Source organism: Bathycoccus prasinos (genome assembly GCF_002220235.1).
Source record: "Bathycoccus prasinos genomic : Chromosome_17".
Taxonomy (NCBI): Eukaryota; Viridiplantae; Chlorophyta; class Mamiellophyceae; order Mamiellales; family Bathycoccaceae; genus Bathycoccus; species Bathycoccus prasinos.
The window spans coordinates 420,608-437,383 of record NC_023992.1 but is presented as its reverse complement, the minus strand read 5'-3'; the positions used below and the strand labels follow the sequence as shown (position 1 = coordinate 437,383).

The window sequence follows — 16,776 nt, the reverse complement described above, 5'->3', positions numbered from 1 at the left end:
AAGAAGAAAGTAAAGCGAGGAAGAATGAAGATAATTGTCATCAGTGGAACCTCCGCTGGGGTTGGTAAAACCACTCTGGCCATAGGTCTCATGGCAGCTTTAGAACAAAGAGGATTACGAGTGCAAGCGTTTAAAGTTGGACCGGATTTTAACGATCCTTTAAGACACGAACGAGCGATTAACCGACCATCACATTCTTTGGATGGTATCATGTTGACAAAAGAATATAACATATCGACCGTAGCTAAATTTTCGAGCGAGTGCGACGTGGCCATTGTCGATGGTCTCGATGGGTTATTCGATGGATACGATCCAAACTCTGAAAACGGTTCCACCGCGCAAATGGCAAAGTGGCTGAAAGCTCCGGTTATATTAGTGTGCGATTGTGACTCAATGGCACGATCGATAGCCGCAGTTACGAGAGGATACCAAGAATTTGATACCGAACTCTCGATTGCGGGTGTTGTGTTCAATAAAGTAGGATCTTTACAACACGCGAAACGATTGTCGGAATCGATGAAATCGTCGAATGTAAACGTGGTCATGTGCGGGGCGGTTCCCAAGGACACAAACTTACTCGTCATGAATGGGAACGCTCCATCGTCCTTGCCATCATCTAACGAGTATGGTGGACTCCACAATAGTACCAACAATAATTCCTCGGGTTCATTCACCGGCGATGGATCCCCGAAGACACCATCGTCGACGGAGGATTTCCAAAATCCGTCGGCGTCATATTACAACAATAACAACAACAACAATCATCATTACCATCATCATTTGAACGGTAATGGGCCGCAGAACGGCGCGTCACCGAATTCCAAAGAGTCCATCGCTTTGAAAATGCAAAAGATCGCAAAGGTATTTGAAAATACCGTCGATATAGATGCAATTTTAGCGTTAGCAAAAGATTTTTCCATCGCGGAATTCATTTCGGACGATACAAACTTCAACGAAACTTTGTTGACGTGCGCAACTTCGTCAACTTATGGCGGCCGATCCTCCAGTCCAGCGCATACGATGGTTGCCAGCAGTAGTAGTAGTGCTAATAGTAAAAGTAGAAGAGACGCGGAGAATATGCTCGCGAGCCCCACGAAAACGATACGGCCAGACGGAAGAGTACGCGTCGCAGTTGCGAGAGACGATGCTTTTTGCTTTTTTTACCCAGAGAATCTGAATTTGTTAGAACGCGCCGGCGCAGAACTAGTATTTTTTAGTCCAGTTGCCGGTGACGAGCTTCCGAGAGGCATCGCAGGCGTTATATTTCCCGGTGGTTATCCCGAGTGCCACGCAGATGCGTTGACGAATAACCGGCCTTTACGCATGGGAGTCACCGCCTTTGCTTCCGCGGGAGGCGTAGTTTATGGCGAGAGCGGTGGTTTGATGTTTTTGAGCCAATCGCTGACGTCATCCGATTCATCGAAACCTAGGTATATGTGTGGATTAGCTCCGTTTGCGACGAGATTCGCGCGAACGGAAACTCGAGGGTATTTAGACGTCAGAATTAGTATTGGTAATCCACTTTTCCCTCCTGGAGAAGTTGCGCGAGGGCAAAGAGTACATCACTACGAAATTGTTGGTGAAATTCCGCAAAAGATCAGGTCACAAGACGATACGAATTCTCCTATTTCTGGATGGAGAGCAACTTATGATGTGAAGCCGTCTTCAGTGGAGGACGATAGAGCTCAGAACGATTATGGAGATGGAGTTGGTGGAAGTGCATCCGAGAAGAATAGTAATTTGAACAGCGGGTCGAATTCGTCAGTCTCGCTTGAACGAACGTTTTCGAACTCTTCCTCGACGAGTGCAACCATGATTGATAATACCAACAATACTGGTGGTGTTGCCACCACCAGCGGTGGAAATAAGAACATGCGAGAAGGATTTGCTTGGAATAACGTGTTGGTATCTAACGTTCACTTACATTTTGGAGGGAATCCAACGTTTGCGACATCTTTCGTGAAGTCGTGCAAATCTGTGAAAGCGGAAGCTACGATCGCCGCCCAAAAAGCAGCAACCGCGGCGAAGCGTTTGGCTTTGGAAGAAGACGTGGTGAACGAAATTAGAAGTTTAAGGAATGGAGGAAGACCCTCGATGAACGATCTGAACAATTACGCCGGAGGAACTTCTAACACCGTCGCCATGAGGAGCGATTTGTACGGTGTAGTTGGTGGTGGCGGTGGTAAGCCGCCGATGATAAAGCGGAGGGATTCAGAGCACGACTTGTCTAGAGTTCCAAACGATCGTTATAAAGCAGCTGGGCATTCCAGAAGATTATCTTCCGGAGATATGGATTTGGGAGGAACTGGTGAGTTTGGGATATCTCCGAGCCGTGCCAGTAATGCTGGCGGTCCGTTCGCCAACCATCAGGCCACTTTGACTGAAGTCCAAAATAATCTCTCCGGAGCTTTTAATATGTTTAAGTCAAGATCGATGAATTTGCTCGCGCAAGCCACGGGATCTCATAAGCAAGACATATCCATGCGATCGAACGCGAGCTTTGGGTCGTTACACAGAATTCATTCCCAAGCTGATTTTTTGAACGAGAAAGAGGTGAGTTCGAGAAGTAATTTTGGTACATCGGGAGAAGACGCTTATAACTCCATGAAACGCGGTCATTATCACGCGCCTGCGCTTGTGAAAGTTCCAGAACCTGATTCGGAGGGATATATTTGTAGTCTTTCGCCAGCCGCCACGGAGATGGTGTACGCCCTCGGCTTGGAACATAGGCTCGTCGGCATCACTTCAGACTGCGATTATCCAAAAGGTGTGCAAAGAGCGCATTCAGTCATGACCTCTTCGCGCTCGATAAATGAAACGGGGAATGGAAAGTCTAACTTTCTCGGCGGTGATTCTTCGAACAAGTCCACGCACTCGAGCTCGGGATATGGATCTTCGCACCGAGGCGACGCTTCCGGGCATTCCGGGCCAAACAACATGGAAATAAACATAAACATGTTGAGAAGCTCAAACGCGAAGATCATTCTTGCTCCTGACGTTTGTGAATCATGCTTGGACGAATTCGTTGATCCCAGAAGTACGGCTTGGGCAATTCGCGAAGCTCGTGCGTGGAGAGAACACATTCAAGATTCCGCGCACTCGAACAACTCCGAATTCATGGGACATCGAGCAGACGAGTCGGAAGATAACGACATGAAAGGCGTTTTACCCATCGCTCCGCACACATTGACGGATGTTTTTGAGATTATGCTTCAGATTGGTAATGCAGCGAGTCAAGATTTTGCGGCTGAACGCGCGGTAAAACTCCTACGCGATCGATTACGACGCGTTGCTTTGAAAGTCGCACCCGGGTTCGACAGGCGTCCTCGCGTCGTTTCTTTAGAGGCGTGCAAACCTCTCATCAGCGGCGGGCATTGGCTCCCAGAAATGAAGATGATTGCGGGAGGAATCGATGAGCTGCAAGAACCAGGAGCACCAGCGGAGGCTCTCAGGTGGGAACGCGTATTAGAACATCAACCGGACGTGCTATTGATAAATTTCGAAGGCTCTTTCGAGAAGACGTTGGAGAAGGTTGAAGTTTTAGCTTCGCAACCGGGTTGGTGGAATTTGAATGCGGTAAAGAACCGAGAGGTATACATTTTGAACAACAAAATATTCTCTAGGCCAGGTCCAAGATTAGTCGATGGAGTTGAAATGTTGGCTAGAATTTTTCACCCCGATCTCATCGAGGAACCTTTGGTTGAAGGAATGTGTCTGAAGCTCAACCTCGAGGCTGGAAAGAAAGTTCGTCCGGGACGGCTTCGAAACTTTTTTTCTTCGTTTCATTAGGAGAAAAATCACTAGAGGTTTAGACAAAAGATAGACTTTAGAGCTTGTGAAAACGAATACGCTGCTTTGTTCTGTGTTCTTTTTTTCTTTTGTGGTTCGTTTTGTTCTGATTAAAATAAAGCTTCACTAGATGCGTCGGCTTCGAGCTTAAATCCGCCCTCCGCGACAACTTTTTCTAACATTTCACCCTTTTCATCGCTTAAGCCCAACACTGTTCTCAATGCCTTCAGTTCGGTCGGATCCTTGACTTCGCTTGCATAGACTGAGTACACGTCGAAGAGCTCGCTCTCAACCGGCCAGTTCAAGTTTTGCGAATCCGGCGCCAACGCTTGTGCGGCGACCAAGTTTCTGCAACTCTTCATCACGTTTTGTGCATCTTTCTGTCTCAACACGGCAACTGCTTGAACCATTTGAGATTTCTTCTTTTCGTTCGCGATTTTGACGAGTTCTTTATCCGCCGTCTCTTGCTCGAGACCTAAATCTTGGACGAGAGTCTTGGAAATTTCCTCGATCTCACCCATGCCTTCACCGGAAGTCAGCTTGCGCTCGACGTTCTTCTTGAAGAGATCGACTCGTCTCGTCAACGGAATTTGCTTCGCGAGTTCAACGCCATCTTCCGCCATCTTTCGAATATCCTTCGCGGATAATGAGCCGCTATTGATTTGTGTGGACAAACCAGACATCATTCTATTTGCAGTAATACCTTTGATAATTTTTTGAGCTTCTTCGTCCGGCATATTGAGTTGCTTTTGGACCTCCTTGAGCTTCTCAGCGCGTGCCGCGGTCAAACCTTGGTTATCGCTTAACATCTGTTCAGCTTGCGCTCTGAACGCCTTATCGGACAAGCCTTTGTGCACTTCACCAATCTCCATCATGTTCAATCCTAAGATTTCGCCCAACTGTTGTAAACGAGTAAACTCGGACTGGTCGCGCTCAATCGTGATGCGCACGCCCATCGGCGCGCTCACTTGATCGCCTTGCATGCAAAACATGAGGTAATCTTTGTACATGGCTTTTCTAGTGACGTCATCCAACTCCTTCTCGAGCGTGATTTCTTTTTGTGTGGGCGGTTTCTCGATCTTGGCTTCGAATTTTTCCTCTTCTTTTGGTTTTTCTTCTTCTTTGGGAGCTTCCGGAGTCGATTCAGAATCGGAAGAAGACTGGGCAGCAGCTCGCTGCGCGCGGAACCTCGCCGCAATATCTTCCGGCTCAGCAGCAGCTTTCTCAGCAGCTTCGGCCTCGGCTTTGGCCTTAGCCTCCGCTTCAGCCTTGGCCTTCTCTTCGGCTTCCTCCTTCGCGGCAGCTTCTTGAGCCTCCTTCATGAGTTTCGCCAACTCTTCCGCGGCAGCTTCCGCTTTCCCCTTGGTCACGTCGTTAACCAACGGCGTGATGACACCCTCGTTGAAGTATACCATTCTTCTGATTTCTTTCATTTGGTCCACTTTGTTCGATTTGATTTTGGAATCCTTTATGTATCCCATGAACGCTCTCTTCGCTTCTTGGCCTAAGACGTCAAGCGCGAGCTCGTCTGAAATTCTCACATTTTCTCTCGTTTTGCGAACTCTCCCTCTCAACTCGTCGTTGAAGGACTCCGTCGGCACCGCCAACGCAGTTTTGCACGCCATGCGAAAGATTTCTCCTTGCACTTCTCGTTCGCACTGATCGACAACTTTTTGCGGAATGCACAATAATTTTCGCACTCTCTTGGCTTCATCGGCGCCCTCATCCGAGAGAACCTTGTCTTTCAACAACGTCTCTAACTTGGCGCGATAGTTTTCGCTGTGAATACTTTCGGCAACTTCTGGAGGAAATTGTAAAGCTTCGCACATGGATTGCAAAACTTTCGCTGGCGACTCTGTAGATTCTAGTTTTCCAGACTTGACTGCGTCTCTCAACGACAATCTGTATGCCTTCGTTGTCGCTTCTAATGTGATGGCATCTGCCTCCTTGTTACCTAAGCCAAAGACTAATCGCAGTTTACCAAGTTTAGCCGAAGACACTTGCGAGAGTTCGCCGCCTTTCACTTTTTGCTCGACGAAAATCTTAAATAATTCTTTCAATTCGTTGATTTTGGTATCGGCGTCGTACTCGCCGCCAAACAAAGTCACCGGGCCGACACCCGGGCAAGCGCTCGAAGTTACCTCAAGACGACCGTTGTAATCTAAAATGCTCTCAATTTTCTTCTCAACCGTATCGACATCACGCGCTGATCCTCTTTGCTTGGCAATTTCAGAGGCAGATTCGACGATTTCAACCACGTGCGCTCTCGCCTCGGATTGCACAATTTCACCGGCAATATCGTCCGATAACAACAAATCACCATTGGCGTACTCTTTCGCTTCTGCTAAGCCATTCGCATCTACGTTTGCGACGGCTCCATTATCGACTAAAAATGTGCGAAACAATTGACTCGCGTTATCTTTAAGCGCGAGCGCGACTTGCGCGTCAGTCACGCGAAAAACGCGTCTCCACGGCAACATAAATCGCGCCTTCTCTTCGCCAAAAGTCATCTGCGAGATGTAGACTAACTTTTGAAACTCTACTCTCGACTCGAGCTCGGTATCTTTATCGCCCAACTCTATGCGTTTGCGGTATAATCTTCTCCCGACTTCCAAGTGTGCCTGCGCAGCTTCCGAGTCTTCCAATCCTAAAGTTTCGCGAAACTGTCGCAAAGCTTCCGGCTCCCAACCTTTGACCGGCGCATCTCCCATAGGAATCAACGACGACAAGTACGCGTCGTACAAACCGCAGATTTCTCTCGGGCATTGAGTGCCAATGTTATTAATCCCAAACCTTTGCCCAACGGCTTGAACTTCCGAGGCGTCGACCGACAACGGGTTCCGGTTGTTCAACTCGTTCCACAACGCCTTCGGGGCCGCAGTGAAACGTTTCTTATCCACGAGAGAGGCGCCGTATGCGGCACCAGCGCCGGCGACTAAAGCCGTCCCGGTTTTCACGACGGCATTCTTAGTAGCGCTACCCAAAGCACCCCCAGTGGCGGTCGCTAAAGAGACCCCGGCGACGTACGTTGCTATTCTGACGGGCGTTTGCAACTTTGCCATGACGGACTCGACTTGGTCGAGTTCGATTTCGAACGAAAACGGCGAAGGTTGATCCTATTTTTATTAGTAGTACATAGTAGTATTGAAAAGGATGACGAGAAGAATTGGAGCGGGAGAGAATGAGAACAGTCGTCAGTTTGGCAGCAGTCGCAGCGAGAGACGACGAGGAAGAAGACGAAGAAGAGGAAGAGGAACCTCCTCCTCGAGTGCGAAACCCGCGAAAAGATAAAATGCACAACAGTCGCTTTCTCAACCAAAACCGCCGTCAAAGAGAGATAAAAAAAAATAAGCGTAAAACAAAGGTGTGCAATTTTTTTCCGTACCTCGGGCGGAACCGGTTTACCCGCGATCGCGTTCGATAAAACGCGCGATCGAATTAACTTTGGTGTTTTCCTAGCGCGTATTTTCGACGTCACGAGTGCATTTGACTGCGTGTGAATTCCAAAAGTCGCTGCTGCAGCGCACGAATTGGCTAACATGATGATGCGTTTTGATGGTTCTGTGCCTTTTTTTGAGGAAAGTTGTTCAGGTTTCTTCTTTTGCTCGAAAAAAGAGCTTTTTCTCTCTCTCTTGTTTTTGCGTGCGTCAATAAAAAAAGCTTGTTGTTTTCCAATTTTTATCCATCAGAGAGATATTCTCCTCCCACCCCTACCCCCTTGAAATACTATCATAGGACCCAAAGGTTTCAAGACTCTTATAAACTACGCACCATCGTCGCGAAAAGATGATGACAATGACTTCTTCTCTGTCGTCTTCTCTGTCGTCTCTGTCAGCGACGATGAAAAAGCAACAACAACAACAACAACAAAAGAAAAAGAAAAATTTAGCTTTCCCGTCGATAAAAGATACCAACAGATATCATCGGAGAAGAGGAGGAGAAATTAGTGTCGCCGCTTGTGCGACGCAACCCCGAGGACGAGGAGAAGAAGCAGGAGCAGAAAAGAGAGAAATAAATACGAATAATAAGAATAATCTCAATAATAAGGAGTATAGTTTTAACGCGAGCCGCAGAAGTAATAAACTCAACCAATCTTCAAAATTAACTTCTCGTGGGAAAAGCGTGATTATGCACTCTGGTGGTGGTGGCTTTTCCTTGTCCAAGTTGACGTCTGTTTTGAAGAAGAAGACGCAATCGGACTTTGACAGAGTGATTTCAGGAACCTCAAAAACCAGAGAGAAATTGTCGTATATGGACGAAATCTTAGGCTTGTGGCGATTGGAAGATTTGGACGATACTTTAGACGACTTGGAGGAGACGTTGTTATCGGTGGATTTTGGACCAAAGACGGCGGGAAAAGTTTTAGATACCATCCGCGAGCTCGTGGAAGACGGGAAGATTAAAACTGGTGAGGATTGTAAGCGAGCGTTAAAAGAAACCATCGTAAACATTCTCGTTAACGATGGAGGTGATCCGACGAAAATGAACGTTTCCGATGACGAGAAGATTCCGACTTGCGTTCTTATCATTGGCGTGAACGGCGGAGGGAAGACGACGACGATTGGAAAGTTATCGAACTGGTATAAAAACGCTGGCGCGAAAGTGATGATGGTGCCGGGTGATACGTTTCGTGCGGCTGCTGCGGAGCAGTTACAAACTTGGGCAGATCGCACGGGGGCGATTATGTCAAAGAGTCCGCCAAACACAAAACCTGGAGCGGTTTCGTACAAGGCGGTGGATGAAGCAATTGCTATGGGTGATATCGATGTTATTTTAGCGGACACTTCAGGAAGACTGCACACGAACTTGGATCTGATGGACGAACTCGTCGGCGTGAAGAGTTCGATTAAAAAAAGAGAACCCTCGATGCCGCACGAAGTGTTGTTAGTCTTGGACGGTACGACTGGTTTAAATATGTTGAATCAAGCGAGAGAGTTTGGTCAACAATTGGGCGTGACCGGGATTATTTTAACAAAATTGGATGGCACCGCGAGAGGAGGCGCAGTCATCTCCGTCGTCGACGAGATGAAAATTCCGGTGAAATTTGTCGGCGTTGGAGAAACCATGGAAGATTTACAAGTTTTTGAACCGCTTTCGTTCGTCGACGCGTTGTTTCCGGAGGAGGCGGGGGACGCATAAAAAATATCTTATTAAAAGTTTCTCGCGCGCGTGTTCTTAAAATAGAATGAGTATTTATCTTTTATATATATATAATATTATCCCTCTCTACACCACATTTACGCACGCTGTTACTGTTAATGTTTTTGCTTTTGTTGCTGTTCGCGAACAAAAATTTACATCAAGGACTTCGCCGCGGCAACCATCGCATCGGCGGTGATGCCGAACTCTTTGTAGATAGTCGGGGCCGGGGCGGAGGCGCCGAAGCCATCTCTGCCGATGGATTTGACCGCGTATTTAGCCCAGCCAAAGGTGGAGGCAGCTTCGATGGAGACTCTGCACTTGCAGTCGGACGGGATGAGCGACTCTCTGTACGCATCACCTTGTTCTTCGAACAATTCCCAGCACGGCATGGAGACGACACGAACCTTCTTGCCTTCCGCGGCGAGCTTCTCGCCAGCAATGCACGCCAACTCCAATTCAGTACCCGTACCCATCAAGACGCAGTCAACCGGTTTACCGGCGGCTTCACCTTGGACGACGTACGCACCCTTTGCGACGCCTTCTTTCGTGGTACCCGCCAAGTTCGGAACAACTTGTCTGGACAAGGCCAAAGTCGTCGGTCTCTTGTTGGCGGCACCTTCAACGGCGATCTTGTACGCACCCATGGTTTCGTTACCATCGGCCGGACGCATCATAAGCATACCCGGCATGGCTCTGTAAGAGGCCAAGTGCTCAATCGGCTGGTGAGTCGGTCCGTCTTCCCCGACGCCAATGGAATCGTGGGTCATGACGTAGATGGTGCCGGCGCCAGACAAGGCGGCGACTCTCATCGCGGATCTGCAGTAATCGGAGAAGATAAAGAAGGTCGCGCAATAGGAGATGAAACCCGGCGCGTACAACGCAATACCGTTGGCGATAGCCGCCATACCGTGTTCACGGACGCCATATCTGATATTGCGTTCCGCCGGCGTGTCCTTTTGGAAGTCACCAAATTGCTTCATCAAGGTCATGTTGGACGGAGCAAGATCGGCGGAACCGCCAACAAAGCCCGGAATGGCACCACCCAAAGCGTTCAAGGCAGTTTGGGAGTGAATTCTGGTCGCGACGCCCTTGTCTTCCGGCGTGAACGACGGCAAAGAGTCAGCCCAGCCAGCCGGCAACTTACCGGTGGTGATGGATTGGTACTCAGCGTAGTCTTCCGGGTACTTGGAAGCGTACGCGGACTCGACCTTCTTCCATTCGGCTTGCAATTCCGCACCCTTGGCGCTGCAGTCCATGGCCTTTTGAACGGCTTCTGGGATTTCAAATTCACCGTACTTCCAGTTCAAGTTCTTACGCGTGGCTTCGGTTTCGTCCTTGCCCAACGGAGCGCCGTGCACATCGTGAGTGTCGGCCTTGTTCGGTGAACCGTAACCGATCAAGGTGGAAACCTTGATCAAAGACGGTCTCGGGTCCTTCTTCGCGGCTTCAATCGCCTTGCGAATCGCATCGATGTCGGTGTTACCGTCAACGACGTGTTGCGTGTGCCAGCCGTACGCATCGTATCTCGCGGAGACATCCTCCGTGAAGGAGATGTCGGTGTGACCATCGATGGAGATCTTGTTGTCATCGTAGAAGACGATCAACTTGCCAAGGCCCCAGTGACCGGCCAAAGACGCAGCTTCGCCAGACATACCTTCCATGTTGCAACCGTCGCCCATGATGGAGTACGTGTAGTGGTCAACCAAAGTGGCATCCGGCTTGTTGAATCTCGCCGCCAAGTGCTTTTCGCACAACGCCAAACCAACGGCGTTGCAAAAACCCATACCGAGCGGACCAGTGGTGACTTCGATACCGTCCGTAACAAAGTTTTCCGGGTGACCCGGGGTCATGGAGTCCCATTGTCTGAAGTTCTTCAAGTCGTCGTGCGTGACGGACGGGTAGCCAGTCAAGTGCATCAAAGAGTATTGCAACATGCAACCGTGACCGGCAGACAAGACAAATCTGTCTCTGTTCGGCCACGTGAAGTCCTTCGGGTTGTGGTTCATCGCTTCTCTGTACAAGACGTACGCCATCGGCGCGCAGCCCATGGGCAAACCTGGGTGACCAGAGTTAGACTTGTTGATGGCATCGATGGCCAAGAATCGGATGGAGTTGATCGAGTCTTGGATGGCATCGGCGGAAACACCAGCCGCTGTTTACGATGATGAAAGGAACGAGAGAGAGAGAGAGAAAACAAAACCGGTTAGTTATTCGTTTACATTTTTCCTTTCGTTCGTCTGTCTTCGATCGAGCGCGACGAGAGACGAGAGAACGGATGAGAATTCTTTCTTATTTATCCTCTTCTAATCTTCCTCTTCTTTTCTCCGCCATTAAAAAAACCAAAACGTTATCTTCCTCTTCCTCTTTTTCCCCCTGTTTTGTTCTCCTTTTTTTCCTTCTCTTTTTTGCAAGAAACACACTTCCAACAACAACAACAATGGATAATAAAAGCGAGATTTTAGAACAAAAAAAGCAATCGGAAACAGCGCTCGCTTCTGCGCGTGCGAACGCGGAACAGAGGTGAAAACGTGGAAATCAAAGCGAGAGAATATCTTCGCGCGTAATTTCCGTCCGTTTTATCCGCGTTTCGCTTTCTTTTTCACCCAAGAATCGCACGCAAAGAGCGGGATGATTACTCCGAATTTCTCCTTTTTTGTACGGCGGTATGTTCCTCTCCCCTTTGTTTGTCCTTCCTTTCGCCTACAAAAAATCGACGAAAAATCGCGCTAAAATAATAAAAAAACATTCGGAAAACGAGACGGCTAACACTTACGCGCTGCGACAGCTTGCGCGCGAACGCCGGTTCTCACGGAAACCTTCGAAGATTTCTTCAAAGAAATCTTCGGCGCAACGGCAGCGCGGGATGAAAATTGAATAGCAGACATTGGAATTGTGTGCTGTGTGTGCGTAAAAAGTGATGCTTTCCTTCTGCGAAATACGTGGTGTGATGGAGAAGAACAACCTTGGAATTTTTTGATTTTTGGACAAAGAGATGCCACGCAGGAATAAAAAAAAAGAGAGAGAGAACGAAGAAGTATAATACTAATAATGATATTATAGTATTAGTATTAAGAGTTTTAACTCGTCTTCGAGGAGTGGTTCCAGCCGAACGGAGACGCTTCCTCTGCGAAACTGTCCTTGCCTTTGTTCGTTTCCTTATCGAAAAAGTCACGGAACGAAGTAAACTTCGGCGCCCAACCTAAAGCTTTCCGAGTGCCTTCGCAAGTCATTCGACGACCAACCGGGCCTTCACTTTTCGTAAACTCAGGCTTGCTATGCTTTTGTCCGTCCTCGCTATCATCATCATCATTATCAAAACATCCAGATTCTAAAGCGCAAGTAGCGACGTCTTCTCGAGTGATGGGGTGACCGTCGCATCCTAGAAAGACGTTTCTTTGCGCATCCTCTCTCAGCAATACTTTCACGACTAAATCAGCCGCATCTTCGTAGTGTATGCAGTTCACCAACGCGTCTGGACGCGACTCGATGGTACCTGCTTTCATGAAGTACGTGTGCGCACCTCTCAACGAATGGTATAATCCGGCTAAACGCAGCACGGCTGCTCTATTTTGATAATTTTCATTCTTTCCTTCTTCTTTTTCTTTTTTGACGGCGTCGTCACTATTTTCTTTTTCTTTTCTTCTATTCTCGTGTTCTAAAACCACATTCTCGGCGTTTAATAATCGATCCGCGCGTGGATTTGCGCCTAGCTTCAACGTCGCCGTATCGTCGTCGCAATCGATGTTGTCTGGAAACACCGCGCTCGACGACGTGAAGCAGAATCCAGAGTACTCGTTCTTCCCGTTCCATTTTTCCAACGCTTTTTTGATTTCTCCTGGATAATCGTCCGAACCGCTCGGTGGCGCCGAAAACACGACGTACGGGTACGTTTTGGGATCAAAATGTTCGAAAGTATCCTCTGTTCTCGCGGTTATTCCCAGCTTTTCTAAACTTTCGTGATTCTTTGTCGAGTTCGTTTGACCGACTACGATAGCCGCCGGGAACATCTCCAACCACTTTTGACACACCAAGGAACCTAACACGCCTGGACCGACGACGAGTAAGTTTCGGCAGTCGGGAGTATCGTACAGTCTTCGAGAGGAATACATCGGATGGTCCATGTCGTAATTATTCTTGTTGATGACTCTTATTTCGCTCTGTCCTCCTCCGTTGTTGTTCTTGTTGTTGTTGGCTGTTGATGATAATGCGTTTCCTCTGATACAACGTCGTGACAACTTCATCGTCGCGCTCTTTTTACCGCGACCACCACCTCCACGACGAAGACAAAGACTCAAATGGAGCGCGGAAAAAGACGACGATGAAGACGACGACGATGACGTTGCACCAGCGCGAGCGCACGAAGCATCTGCGACAAAAGTAATCATCATATCCTTTTTTAATTAATATTCTGACGTGTGTTTTTGTGCATGGAAATTCTTGGAAAAATAAGCGAAAAAGACTCCAGACTCCAACTCTCATTTAAGTCTCCAACAACAACGTACACCGCCACAAGATTTATCTCTTAGTATTATTCGCACACACACTTTTCTCTCTCTCGATGTGATTTGAAATGTAGCAGCAATTTATTAGTATATATATATATATTAACAACAACAAAATGATTCAATATGCTCGTCTATTTATTATTATTATTATTGATACCGTCGGTGTTCAACTTCGCGAGCTTCTCCACAATCTCAACGCACTTGTTCTTGTATTCCTCCTTCGCTTGCAACTCATCTTGGCTCTCGTGCCACTTCAAACGCGTGTCGTCGAATAACTCCGGGTCCAACTCTTGTAACATTTTACGAACGTTGATGGTTAAACCGTTCACGGAAGCGTTCCAGTGCGTCATCGCCGTCCTTTCCAAGCTTCCAAATACGACTGGGACGATCACGTGTCTATTCTGCGCGACTAAGTTGACGATGTAATCGTTGTTCCAAAGGAAAAGCGCTCGTTCAGAAACTTGGAAGTGACTGGACTCGACACATCGCGAAATTTGCTGAAACAACGGGATCATCGTCTTGGTGAACTCCTGCGGTTGCGTCAACTCTAAAACTTCCTCCAACTCGCCTAAAAATAAAACCTCCTTTTGAGAGTTTGTCACCGGCCAATACTTTAATAATCCTTTCAATACCGGATCCGCCAAACGCGGATCTTTCTCCACAAACTGCGTCACGCAGTATAATAATTGCTGATGATACATCGCCATGCACTTTGGCTTGTGCAAAGGCAGTAAAGCGCGGACGAGAAACTTCTTGTGTTCCTCCTTCAAAGGTAACGCGAACCCGTTGATGATCGATCCGAGAATTTCCAACAACTCTGCGATGCCGTTGTGTTTTTCCGTTTCGTATATGAATCTAAAGAATATGTTGTTGATAGCCTTTCGAATGAAAGGTCGATGCACCATGAATTTTCCGTAAATCCTGTGCAAAATCGTCTTCAAGTAATCTCTCTCTCTCGGGTCTTCCGAATCGAACAATTCTAAAAGTTTCAAAACAAACGCGTTGTCAACGTATTTTTTCCCAATCTTTGCGTCGACTTCGTTGGACACCACGCACCTCAACAGAAACTCGTAGACGATTTGTAAGTGCGGCCAAGCTGGTTCTAACTTTGGTTCTTCTTCTTCGGGATCGAAATGTTCTCCAGCGGCGTTCCCGGTTTGTTCCGAGCTTCTCGGCGGCAACGCTCGAAAGAGATTGCACGAAAGCATATACATGACGTCGTCAAACACCTTGTCCGTGAACTTAGCCGTGTTGTCTTGATTGACGTAATCTCCGAGTTCTAACAGCGTTTGTCTTTTGATTTCTTTCTCTCGAACGTGCGAAGTTGGATCGGTAAAATCAAACACGTACGAGCACAACTGTAACTTTTTACGAAATAAACTTTGTCGGTCCGAAGCCGGCACGTCTCGAAACAGAAACAGAGGTCGATTTTTATCGTACAACTCCTCTAAAGGAGCGATGTTGTTCTTATTACTACTACCCGCCTTCGTCATCGTCGTCGTCGTCGTTATCGAGTCTTTCTTCTTGTTTGAGTTCGAGGACGATGCCGTCAGCGACGATCGGTCTCTTTCTCCAGGAGATCCTCCTCCGCTCTCGTTGTTGTTTGTGGTGGTGGTAGTTTCTCCCCCTTGTTGGGACGAAGGTGCCGCTTCTCCTCCTTTTTCTCCTTGTCCTTGCTGATTTGTGAAAGAGTTCTTTCGTCCAACCATGGACAACTGCTTCTTCACGTTCTTCAGCATGACGACTAAAAAGACGACGACGCGACGACGATGATGGTTTTGATGCTGCGAAAATTACTCCTCTTCAAAAGAAAGTACGCGCGCGCGCGCGCGATTCTGTCTGGTTTTGTCGTCGATCAAAAACAAAGAGAGATTTTTTTTGCTTTCTTCGCGTTCTGTCTCGTTCTTTCTTTCTCTCTGCTTCTGAATGAGTCGCTCGGTCCACTTCTCTTTCTCTGTACTTCTTCTTCTTCTCTTCTTCTTCTTTACACGGATAATTCAAGAGCAGCAGCACGATTCTTCGAGCGCTTCTTCTCTTAAAAGAGAGTTAAAACTCCTCCTCTCCCAACAAAGAAAGATACGCTCTTTTTTTATAACGATGATGAGAGTTAAAGAGAGAAAAGATTACCCCCCCCTCTGACTGACTCTGAAAGAAGAAGAAGAAGAAGAAGAAAGAAGAAGAAGAAGAAGAAAGAAGAAGAAGACAAGTTTTTTTCTCTTTTTTCCTAAAGATATTTTTGGTGGTTTGACTCGCTTCTGCGACCTAAAATAGAGAGAAAGAAAGAGAAAAAAATATCACAACACACAACACACACTCTCTCTCTCTCTCTCTGCGCGCAGAGTGTTGACGACGACGACCTATGATTTTTACGACGATGATCGACGAGGAGAGAAAGAGACTGCGAACAACAAGAAGAGAAAAAGAAGAAGAAGCGCATCGACGAGGATCTTTTTCTTCTTCCTCTCCCGTGCTTCTTCTCTCTCCGAAGAACTTCTCCACGACCAGCGCGTGTGGGTTTTTTTCTTCCTTCTCTTCTTCGTGTTTGCAGTCGCCGACGACCGGGAGAATACACCACCAAAACCGAACACGACGACGACGAAGACAACACCAAAGAGAAGACGACGAAGACGACGAAGACGACGAAGACGAACGAGGGAGGATTAGTTTGCTCTTGCCGTTCCACGATGACGAGGACGAGGAGGACGAGCCTTCTTCTTTGTGCGCCTCTTCCTCCTCGGAGGACGAGGAAGAAGACCAAGAAGACCAAGAAGAAGAAGAAGAAGAAGACTCTTTGAGCAAAAGAGTTTTCTCGCCTTTGCTGTATTTTTACGATAGCAATAAAACGCTCTCTGAGAAAGAAGAAGAAGAAGAAGAAGAAAAGGACGAAGGCGAACCAGACCAACGAGAAGAGAGAATGGCAGGAGTTTCTACGACAAGAACAACATCTCGAGATGCCGCGACTCTGGTGTACTTGCGAGGCAACTCTTCGAAGGAGAACGCGGCGAGTTTTAGAGTCGTCGTTCTCACAACCGATGGGAAAACGAGCGATGAGATGCGGTGGCGCAAGTACGGACAAAAGTTTGTTAAAGGAAGCAAATATCCTCGTAGCTATTATAAGTGTACTTCTATCTCGAACATGAACATTCAAAAGCACGTGGAAGAAGTGGACGACAACGGGGGACAAAAAATATTGGTAACGTTTCACACGCAATCACTCGATTTTGCAAAGGATTTGGAGCGGAGAATACCCGGCAGCGCTCTAATAATGCCAACAGATTAACATCGAATACGCAGTAGTTTATTTTAGTATGGTGTAGTAAAGTGGTCACGTGAACAACTT

At 47.5% G+C, this 16,776-nt stretch overlaps 7 protein-coding genes across 7 annotated transcripts; 3 read left to right on the top strand and 4 right to left on the bottom strand.

Moving 5' to 3' along the window:
• Positions 1-24: 24 nt before the first annotated feature.
• Bathy17g02110 (cobyrinic acid a,c-diamide synthase) lies at positions 25-3,789 on the top strand (the record flags this gene model as incomplete). Its single annotated transcript, XM_007508402.1, has 1 exon — positions 25-3,789. One exon carries the CDS (start codon positions 25-27, stop codon positions 3,787-3,789), a length of 3,765 nt encoding a protein of 1,254 aa, XP_007508464.1.
• A 110-nt stretch (positions 3,790-3,899) lies between these two features.
• On the bottom strand, positions 3,900-7,330 carry Bathy17g02100 (predicted protein; the record flags this gene model as incomplete). The annotated part of the gene is made up of 2 exons (XM_007508279.1): positions 3,900-6,905; positions 7,175-7,330. The coding sequence occupies 2 exons, from the start codon at positions 7,328-7,330 to the stop codon at positions 3,900-3,902; spliced, it is 3,162 nt and encodes a 1,053-aa protein (XP_007508341.1).
• Positions 7,331-7,917: 587 nt separating this feature from the next.
• Positions 7,918-8,928, top strand: Bathy17g02090 (signal recognition particle-docking protein FtsY; the record flags this gene model as incomplete). The annotated part of the gene is made up of 1 exon (XM_007508244.1): positions 7,918-8,928. One exon carries the CDS (start codon positions 7,918-7,920, stop codon positions 8,926-8,928), a length of 1,011 nt encoding a protein of 336 aa, XP_007508306.1.
• Positions 8,929-9,083: 155 nt separating this feature from the next.
• Bathy17g02080 (transketolase) lies at positions 9,084-11,816 on the bottom strand (the record flags this gene model as incomplete). Its single annotated transcript, XM_007508313.1, has 3 exons — positions 9,084-11,083; positions 11,535-11,624; positions 11,705-11,816. The coding sequence occupies 3 exons, from the start codon at positions 11,814-11,816 to the stop codon at positions 9,084-9,086; spliced, it is 2,202 nt and encodes a 733-aa protein (XP_007508375.1).
• A 192-nt stretch (positions 11,817-12,008) lies between these two features.
• Positions 12,009-13,172, bottom strand: Bathy17g02070 (predicted protein; the record flags this gene model as incomplete). Its single annotated transcript, XM_007508382.1, has 1 exon — positions 12,009-13,172. The coding sequence occupies one exon, from the start codon at positions 13,170-13,172 to the stop codon at positions 12,009-12,011; it is 1,164 nt and encodes a 387-aa protein (XP_007508444.1).
• A 395-nt stretch (positions 13,173-13,567) lies between these two features.
• Bathy17g02060 (predicted protein) lies at positions 13,568-15,175 on the bottom strand (the record flags this gene model as incomplete). Its single annotated transcript, XM_007508214.1, has 1 exon — positions 13,568-15,175. One exon carries the CDS (start codon positions 15,173-15,175, stop codon positions 13,568-13,570), a length of 1,608 nt encoding a protein of 535 aa, XP_007508276.1.
• A 635-nt stretch (positions 15,176-15,810) lies between these two features.
• Bathy17g02050 lies at positions 15,811-16,716 on the top strand (the record flags this gene model as incomplete). The annotated part of the gene is made up of 1 exon (XM_007508412.1): positions 15,811-16,716. One exon carries the CDS (start codon positions 15,811-15,813, stop codon positions 16,714-16,716), a length of 906 nt encoding a protein of 301 aa, XP_007508474.1.
• Between the last annotated feature and the right edge of the window lie 60 nt (positions 16,717-16,776).